At 51.1% G+C, this 8,976-nt stretch overlaps 1 protein-coding gene across 2 annotated transcripts in view; it reads left to right on the plus strand.

The window, feature by feature from the left end:
* Nucleotides 1-4,226: 4,226 nt before the first annotated feature.
* Nucleotides 4,227-8,976, plus strand: part of LOC119330299 (probable glucan 1,3-beta-glucosidase A) — a 6,939-nt gene continuing 2,189 nt past the window's right edge. The window contains exons 1-9 of one of the 2 annotated variants that reach the window (XM_037603406.1): nucleotides 4,227-4,495; nucleotides 4,584-4,693; nucleotides 4,792-4,911; nucleotides 5,682-5,861; nucleotides 6,002-6,160; nucleotides 6,261-6,430; nucleotides 6,529-6,681; nucleotides 7,210-7,562; nucleotides 7,695-7,874. In XM_037603406.1, the coding sequence (XP_037459303.1) occupies nucleotides 4,423-4,495; nucleotides 4,584-4,693; nucleotides 4,792-4,911; nucleotides 5,682-5,861; nucleotides 6,002-6,160; nucleotides 6,261-6,430; nucleotides 6,529-6,681; nucleotides 7,210-7,562; nucleotides 7,695-7,874 (1,498 nt within the window). In that variant the 5' untranslated portion in view covers nucleotides 4,227-4,422. Of the gene's footprint in view, nucleotides 4,496-4,583; nucleotides 4,694-4,791; nucleotides 4,912-5,681; nucleotides 5,862-6,001; nucleotides 6,161-6,260; nucleotides 6,431-6,528; nucleotides 6,682-7,209; nucleotides 7,563-7,694; nucleotides 8,046-8,976 lie in introns of those variants that run through there. The other variant, XM_037603405.1, reaches the window with a different exon arrangement.

Below are 8,976 nucleotides of genomic sequence, written 5' to 3' on the forward strand. Positions count from 1 at the left end.
CACATGCTGTCGTCCGCCATTGCCGGTGTGCAGCTCGAAGCGCAGCCGCCCGAGCCCTTCCGTCTTGACCGTCATGCTTCTGGCGCGCCCAGGAAACCGCCCAGCCACCTAGCTCTCCCAAAACACCCCAGGAGCCGCGTTCTGTTCACACCCAAGGACCGCCGCCGCAAACCTCGTCGCCGGCGCCGTTTCCCGCCAAGTCCAGCCGTGCCTCTGCCACCGTTCGACGCGGCGTCGTTCGCCCGTTCGAACGCACCCTCGCGCGCGCGAAACGACCCCCTGTGGACGAATCCCGCCGCCCTCCCGTTCGCTCGGCCGTCGGAATGGTCGCCGGAGTTAGCTCCGGCGCGTCTCCGGCCGGTGCCGAGCTGGCACCCACGTGGCACCGCCCCGTGCCACTGACTGGTGGCCCCCAGTGGACCCGCTGACCCCGTTGACTGGTTTGACCAGTCAACCGTGCTAACGGGGCAGCCCCGAGGCACTGACATGTGGGCCCCCCTTTGTTATATTAGTCTAATAACGTTTTATAAATAAAAATGATTAGTTAACCTAAAACACTCGCTGACGCCCAGGGCCCACGCCCCTAATTAACCCTGTTAGTTTAGTTAATCCACTATTAAGCCAGCAGAGGCTGACATGTGGGTCCCAGTGGCCCCATTGGTCAGCTTTGACCAGTCAACCGGTCTGTTGACTTGCTGATGTCAGCATGGCGTCATGCTGACGTCGTATTCCTTTTCTGTTAATTTAAATAATTTCCGAATATTAATAAAACTTTAAAAATTCATAGAAAATAAACCGTAGCTCGGATAAAAATGTTTTCTATATGAAAGTTGCTCAGAAAAATCCAACGAATCCGAATACGTGGTCCGTTCATCCGTCACATGCCCCTAGCATGCTGAACATGGAACTTTCCCCCTCTTTTCCTTTGTCCGGAATCCACCTAACGTCGGGAATTCACCCTCGGATGTTTCCCCCCTTCGTCTGCAACGTGTAGTACCGCGTTAGAGCACGCTTAGCGCTACGTATCATCATGTCATGCTTAGTGTTACCTCTGTTTGCCATGTATTTACTGTTTCTTCCCCTCTTCTCTCCGGTAGACCCCGAGACCGATGCCGCCCCTGTGATCGACTACGTCGACGACGACCCCTCCTTGCCAGAGCAACCAGGCAAGCCCCCCCTTTGATCATCCCGATATCGCCCATTCCTTTCTCTCATGCTTGCATTAGATTTTGCTACTGTTATTGTATGCTCCTATTCTGATGCATAGCCTGCTTTTGTATCTGTTGTTGTACCTTACCTGCTTATCCTAAACTGCTTAGTATAGTTTGGTTAGTGATCCATCAGTGGCCCCCACCTTGTCCTTGTTGCCCCTGCTTCATCATTGAAGACCCGATCAACGGGATTGAAGACCAGGCCCCGGCACCGCACATCACTTTCCCCTTAGTTGCTCGACACTGCTGCGTTACTATCGAGTGCCGAGGGTGAGACCTCTACAACACTTCTGATGTTAACCCTGTGGTGTAGCTATTCGGTCGTGGTCATCGAGGGTGATTCCGCCTTAACCACTTCCGATACGACTCTGTCGTGCAACCCCTCAAGTGTGAACCTCGGGGGTGATTCCTCTTACGTTCACCTTGATGATTACATCGAGTGAAATTCACCGGGGGTGATTCCTCGGGTTTTCCCCTTGATGTTTGGACACACGGTTACTATGGTTACTATGACTTTACACTGAACCATGTTACTAAAGACGGGTCGACCCTGAGGGGTGCCCGCGCGAGCATAATTGCGAGTGATGAGGAGTCGGGTTGACCTGGAAGGTGCCCGCGAGATAATTACGAGGCGTGGCCGGGCATTCTTGGTCCTTGCCGCAAGTCCTCGAGACGGGGCAACGGGGTCACATCTTTCGTGAGTCTCTGCTTGTTACCGCGTGTTCCTAATCCACTATGATTTGGATATTTGATCCGAGGGGCCTCTGGCCTGATAGCACTAACCATCACATGGGCAAAGTATGGGCGTTCTGCGTCGTATACATCAGCTGAAGCTTAATAAACGTCAGCGACTGAGTGGCGCGCGCCGGGTTGGACTACGTAAGCGCCTGCCTTGTTGAAGGAGGTAGCTAGGTCTGCTCACCGGCCGCGTACGCAACGTGCAGGAGTTTCCGGGGAGATGGCCCATGACCCCTGGGGGCATAGGTTTAGTCCGGCGTGTTGGCCTCTCTATTAAGTCTAGGTCGGGTTGCGGCGTATTGTTTGGCCGAGGCCGGGCATGACCCAGGAAAGTGTGTCCGGCCGGAGTCAATCGAGCGTGGTGGGTAAGTTGGTGCACCCCTGCAGGGAAGAAAACATCTATCGATAGCCTGTCCTACAGTAACGGACACTTGGAGTTGTATCCCGATCAATACAACTAGAACTGGATACTTGTGATGAGAACTGGATGGTGATGAGGTTTTGATTGTGATGATAACTGGATAGTATGGCTCTGGGATTGCTTTCTCGCAGGGAGTCGAGAAAGGATCTCTGGCCGAGGTTGATAACACTACTACCACTTTACTTTATGCTACTCTACTCCCTCCTGTTGCTGCAAGATGGTGGGTTCGAGAAGATGCTAGTATTCGATAGGACTAGGCCTTCTCTCTATTCTGGCATTTCTGCAGCCCAGTCCACATATACAGCCTTCTTGAAAATGTTGCATCTGTAGTGTAGATCCTTGCTTGCGAGTACTTTGGATGAGTACTCACGGTTGCTTTGCTCCCTCTTTTTCCCCTTTTCCATTCTTCTCGGATGACGCAACCAGATGACGGAGTCCAGGAGCCAGATGACACCTTTGACGACTGCTACTACACCGAGGGCGTCTACTACCACGTGGCGGAGACCGCCGATGACCAGGAGTAGTTAGGAGGCTCCTAGGCAGGAGGCCTTGCCTTTTCGATCATAGATGCTTTTGTGCTAGCCTTCTTAAGGCAAACTTGTCTAACTTATGTCTGTACTCAGATATTGTTGCTTCCGCTGACTCGTTTGTATTCAAGCTGATGTATTCGAGCCCTCGAGGCCCCTGGCTTGTAATATAAAGCTTGTATTATTTTAATTTGTGTCTAGAGTTGTGTTGTGATATCTTCCCGTGAGTCCTTGATCTTGATCGTACACATTTGCGTGTATGATTAGTGTACGATTGAATCGAGGGCGTAACAAGGACCCTGCCGGCGCTGATCCTCCACGCCCCAGGCACCCGCATGTCCGGCGGGACCGGATACTCGGCCTCATAGAGAAGCCGAGTTTCATCCTCGTGAAGGTGGCGGCGGCCGAAGCAGTTCGCTACCGCGCCATCGCCTGGAAAGCGCTCGGCCATTGGGTGAACTGGAAACGGCGAGAAGAGAGGGAGGAACGAGGGCGTCGAGGAATGGGAGCGTCGGCGGTGGAGAGTCTGTGCGTCACCGGTGCGGGAGGGGTCGGCTTATATATGCGGCGCTCGCGTGGCCGCCGTGTGTACGCGTGGCGGGCGAGGGACGCGCGTCATCCCATCTTCACTGCGCCGTACGTGAGGCATCAATGGAAGAGGCTGACCGGCGCGGCAGCGCGCGGCAGCTTTGGCATTGATTCCGCCGCGGGAACCGAGGCGATGAAGATGACGAAGCGACGAGAAGAGTCGAGTCGCTGCCAAGGAGGGCCCGGCGATTTTCGCGCGAAAAACGATTCGGCCGGCGCCCCAAGCATCCCCCAGCGCGCCGGGTTCGGCCTGCATCCACCGACGCCAATTTCAGCCCAAGCCGGCAAAAAAAAAGGCCTTTGAGGACACGATTAAACCGATTTTTCGACACCGACGACCGAAAAATCACCTGGAGGACCTTGTTGAGGGCGCGGCTGGAGATGCTCTTACCCGGTTGCCACCGTATGTACCAACATGCGACAGCAATCGATTCCTGAAGACCAAGACATCTCAAACAGGAATAGTGGCTGGATTTATAACTGGATAGTGAATAGTGTCCGAACGATCACAGCCGTCGAGCGATGCTAACAGCTGATGGAGCGATGACGGCCGTCCGATAGCCGCGAAGCGTTAACTGACCTGCGTCATGTACTGACACCAACGCACCGCCGCCGCGAGCTACCGGCAGAGAAAGCAGCCCAAACGAAAGCGAGCTGCTTGACTGCCGGCGTGGCGCGGCGGTGCTCGTTACTCGTTTGCGTCTCCACCATTGCTTAGGATGAACTTGGCGATAAGGAAGGTATAACAGCACTACGCAAAAGGCGAGATTCCCTGCCTCCCCGGCCATGCCAGTATGCCACACCCCTCTCGGTGTCCGCCCCCGGTGGGCTTGGAATCTCCCGTCCCTTTCGCTCTATACAAGCCCCACTTCCTCCTCCCCTGCCCCAGTCCCAGTCCCAGTCCACGCGCACACCATCTGTTCGACGTATTGCCGGCATGGGGCTCCCCCACGCCGGCGTCCTGATCTTTGGTCTTCTGTCCGTGTTCCAACTGTCGCATTCGTCATCAGGTCAGAATTGCTCAGTCGGAACTGCTTAAAAGGATGCGGTTGTTCTTGCCGTCTTGGTGGTTGCTTAGGTTGTGCTTTGTCTTTGCAGACAAGGACGACTTCACCAAGGTCAGGGCGGTGAACCTGGGAGGCTGGCTGGTGGTGGAGGGGTGGATCAAGCCTTCCTTGTTTGATGGCATCCCAAATGGGGACATGCTGGTAGGTCCTCTCTCTTGTTCTCGGACCCCCATGCTTGTTATATAGTGCTGTGCATTTTTCTTTGCCCCCTCGTGATGTGGCTATCGGATTCGCTTCAGGATGGCGTGCAGGTGCAGCTCAAGTCTGTTGCTCTCCAGAAGTACGTGAGTGCAGTTGGTGGTGGCGGTGGAAATGTGGCCGTGGACCAGGATGCTGCTTCGACATGGGAGACTTTCAAGGTAAACTGCCAAAGGGAAGTGGTTTCTTGCAGAATGAAAGTGAATTGATGATACACACGTTTGGTGCCTGTTTGGGAAGCTGAATGGTTCTGTATCTTGTCTGTTGGATATCTTGGAGAAAACAACATTGAATAGATGCATTCGCCTCAACATTTAGGCCGTCATTGTTTTTTCAAGCGCTCCATTTTGTTCTTCTCTAAAGAACTGAGATGAAAATGCAATACAGAGTAGCATTTTCTTCAACCTTCAAAGACAATATTCTGGTTCCTGAAGATCATCAGGTCTTCAACTCACCAACGCGACTCAGGAAGACCTAGTTAATTTAGAACTGTCACGAAGTTTAAGGACCCGTGTAGTACCCGAGGGCTTAAGGGGAAAACTGAACTGTTTTTACACAGGTCAGGGGAAAAAAATACTGCTTGGTAATATGCAGATGGCTGAATTGTACTATGTACTCCCTCCGTCCGGAAAAGGTTGTCTCTCAAATGGATGTATCTAGCACCAGGTTAGTGCTAGATACATACATTTGAGGGATAAACTTGGGACAAGCTTTTTCGGACGGAGGGAGTATGTGTGTGTTTCCCAGTGGAAGAAGGTGCACTTCTAGTAAACTGCACGAGTTCACTATTTTTACATTTGTCCTCTAGAGCTGTCATCCATCTTAGTGAGAAATAAATATATCTTACTTGAGGGAAAATAAATATATACTCAAATAAAACAATCATATCTTAGTTTGTTCCTAATTGCATTTGTCTTGGCGTTGTTTTCAGCTGTGGAGAGTTTCTGATAGTGAATTTCAGTTCCGATGCCTCAATGGTCAGTTCTTGACAGCAAGTAATCAGGATGTGATCTCAGCAACTACAGATTCACCAGGAGACTCCGAAACATTTTATATCGAACGGAATAATTCAATGCTTCATATCAAGCTTTCAAATGGGAGCTATTTGCAGGTATTGATTATGCTGTCGATATGATCTTCAGATTTCAGCAGTTATGTACACTCATCAGACTCCTTTCTATGGAAATGAAACTAATTAGCTAAAGCTTCAGCATTGCAACCAGGAAAGTTGATGTATACTCCATTATTCAGGTCACAAATAACAATCAGCTTACTTCAAATTATCATTCCCAGCCTGGATGGGGTGATGATATGGCAACATTCCAGATGACAATAGCTGCCAACAACTTGCATGGAGATTACCAGCTTGCTAATGGGTATGGACCTGTGCAGGCAAAAGCGGTCTTGACTGTAAGTTTCATAATTTCAGAGCTGTGTCACCTCCTCCCAGTCTGTAGTGCAGAGCTTTATTCCATAAAAGCGTTTATTGGCTATTTTACACAATTTGCAGGAACACCGAAAGAGCTTTGTTACTGGAAATGATTTCTTTCTCCTCTCGCAAAACAGTATAAATGCAGTCAGGATTCCAGTTGGATGGTGGATTGCGTATGATCCTGATCCACCCGCTCCATTTATTGGTGGCTCCCTTGAGTACCTTGATAGAGCATTCTACTGGGCACAGTAGGTCTAGCCTCTAAACAGTTCTTGATTGTTACTCCCACAAAAAAATCTTTAAAGTTTGAGACTGCACCATATGGTGGATCTGATTTTGAGATCAGGGTTTATGGCTTGAAGTGCATCATCGATCTTCATGCGGCTCCTGGATCTCAAAACGGAATGGAGCACAGTGCTAGCAGGGATGGTTCAGTAGATTGGCCTTCAGAGGTTAACATACAGAAGACTCTGGATGTCATTAAATTTTTAGCTCAAAGGTAACATTAACTCTTGCACTCTCCCTAAAAAAAATGAAACTCTTTCACTCTATTTCCTAGTTACGAAGTTTTTGCTTTGTGTGGACGAAATATTTCTTGATGATGCCATTGGTAACATCAGGCCACGAAAATAAATAAAGGCATCACCAAGTTGGAAAAAAGACTCAGTTCTCATTCTCCATAGATCTGTGAAGGATTAATTTATCTCATACTTCAAAGATCTTGCAAAAAAAAGGCAGTGGACAATGAGTAGCAATAGGTATTTGCACATCTTGGCACTTTTTCAACAATATGTACTCTTGGTCACTAGAATAACAAGCGAAAAAAGGCAACTTCAGAACATATGTTAACAACTTTAACAACTAACAATGTCTGATCTGCTCACTAATGAGGGGATACATGAAAGTAAAGAGCCATGTTTTCGATTTTCATTAGCATTTTTTTCTTCATGTGAACAACGCGATTCTATCTATCACAATTTTCTCAGTTCTAACAAAGTAACAAGACGTATTGTCTCTTTATCTGCAGGTATGCAGACGATCCCTCGCTTCTTGGTATTGAGCTTCTGAATGAGCCTTCTGCAGGAGCAGTCCCACTGGATACTCTTGTGTCGTATTACAAAAAAGGCTACAAAATTGTACGAAGTTATTCGGAGACAGCTTATGTTATATTCTGCCAGAGGATAGGGAATGCAGACCCAATGGAGCTTTATGAGGCTGACCTGGGACCAACTAACACTGTTGTTGATTTGCATTACTACAATTTGTTTGATCCTTATTATGAGAAGCTTAACGCAACAGAGAACATACAGTTTGTTTATGAAAAAAGACTGCCTCAAGTGCGGGCCTTGAACGGCGCAAATGGACCTCTTGTTTTTGTCGGTACGTCCTGCATACTATTACAACTTAATGTAAAAATTCACACAGGCATTTGGATTTTGGTCTATCATTTAACTGTAGGTGTTTCTTAGTTTATCCTGCTCTTGATAAAGACTTTTCTATGCCATTACTCAGGAGAGTGGGTGAATGAATGGAATGTGGCAAACGCTTCACAAATTCAATACCGATCTTTTGGAAAAGCTCAATTGGAGGTCTTTGGAGAAGCCTCCTTTGGCTGGTCTTATTGGACAGTCAGGTGCAACAGTGTGCACTGGGATTATGAATGGAACGTAAGGAATCGGTATCTTATTATTGGTAAGCAGTTTGTTCTTCAGCTGCCTTCAACCTCCAGTCACTTAAACACAATCCACACTGGGCCTGGAATGACCCGGCGGAGGGGAGTTTGAGGGTTAAGAGCATCTCCAGCCGTTGAGCCCCCAAGACGCGCCGAAAATCGCCGCTGGGGCGAGCCGGCGTTTTTTTAGGCGTGGGGGCGAGCACGTCCCCAGCCGTCACCCCAGGTCGGGCCCCAGACGTCCCCACAGTTCGGCCAAATTTCAGCAAACACGGCCAAATTTCAACAAACACGACATATTTCGGCGAAATTTAGACGTTTTTTACATGAATAAAATTGACGGAAAAAATCCTAAACTACGGGCCGAAGTAGGCACTGAGCAGGGCATAGTCGTCGCCGGCGTCGTCCTCCTGCTTCTCCTCCTTGACACGGCCGGCGCCGCTGCTCGACCCCTCGCCCTGGCGCGTTGCTTCACGGCGGCGGCGTTCGGCGATCTCCTCCAGAGCGCGGCGCTGGCGGTCCAGCTCCATGCGCGCGTAGTCCTCGCGCGCCCACTTCAAGGCGGCCTCTTCTTCGTCGGCCTCCTCGGCGAGAGCAGGCTCCGGCTTCACGGCGGCGAGCCCCGGCTCCGGCTTCACCGTCGCCAGCCTTGGCTCCCTCTTCGGCTTGACCAGGCGAGGAGGGGCCGAGGAGGAGGAGCCACGACCGCCGTCGTTGATGACGAGGCCGGCGCCGCGGGTGCGCCTACCGAGCGGCGTCTCGGACGGCTCTGGCTTGACGCTGACCAACGTCGGCGCGCCGGAGGAGTGAGAGGAGGATCGGGAGGAGGAGGAAGAGGAGGATGACCATCCCATCCTCCTCCTCGGCAGCCACGCGCCGCCGCTCCGAGCGGTCGGGTACTCGAACGGCGGGTCGTTGCCGCCCTTGAGGTGCGTGAGGACGCCGCTGAGCGTGCGGCCCGGGACGCCCCACCACAGGCGGCGGCCCGCGCTGTTGTTGCGGTCGCGCGGCGTCGGCGCGTTGTTGGTGCAGCCTTGGCACTGATTCCCCGTGGGAAAACCGAGACGATGAGGACGACCAGCCTTCGTCTCGCTGACGCGCCGGTCCCGCCACTCTTTCGCT

The sequence above is a fragment of the Triticum dicoccoides genome, chromosome 7A (genome assembly GCF_002162155.2).
Source record: "Triticum dicoccoides isolate Atlit2015 ecotype Zavitan chromosome 7A, WEW_v2.0, whole genome shotgun sequence".
NCBI lineage: Eukaryota > Viridiplantae > Streptophyta > Magnoliopsida > Poales > Poaceae > Triticum > Triticum dicoccoides.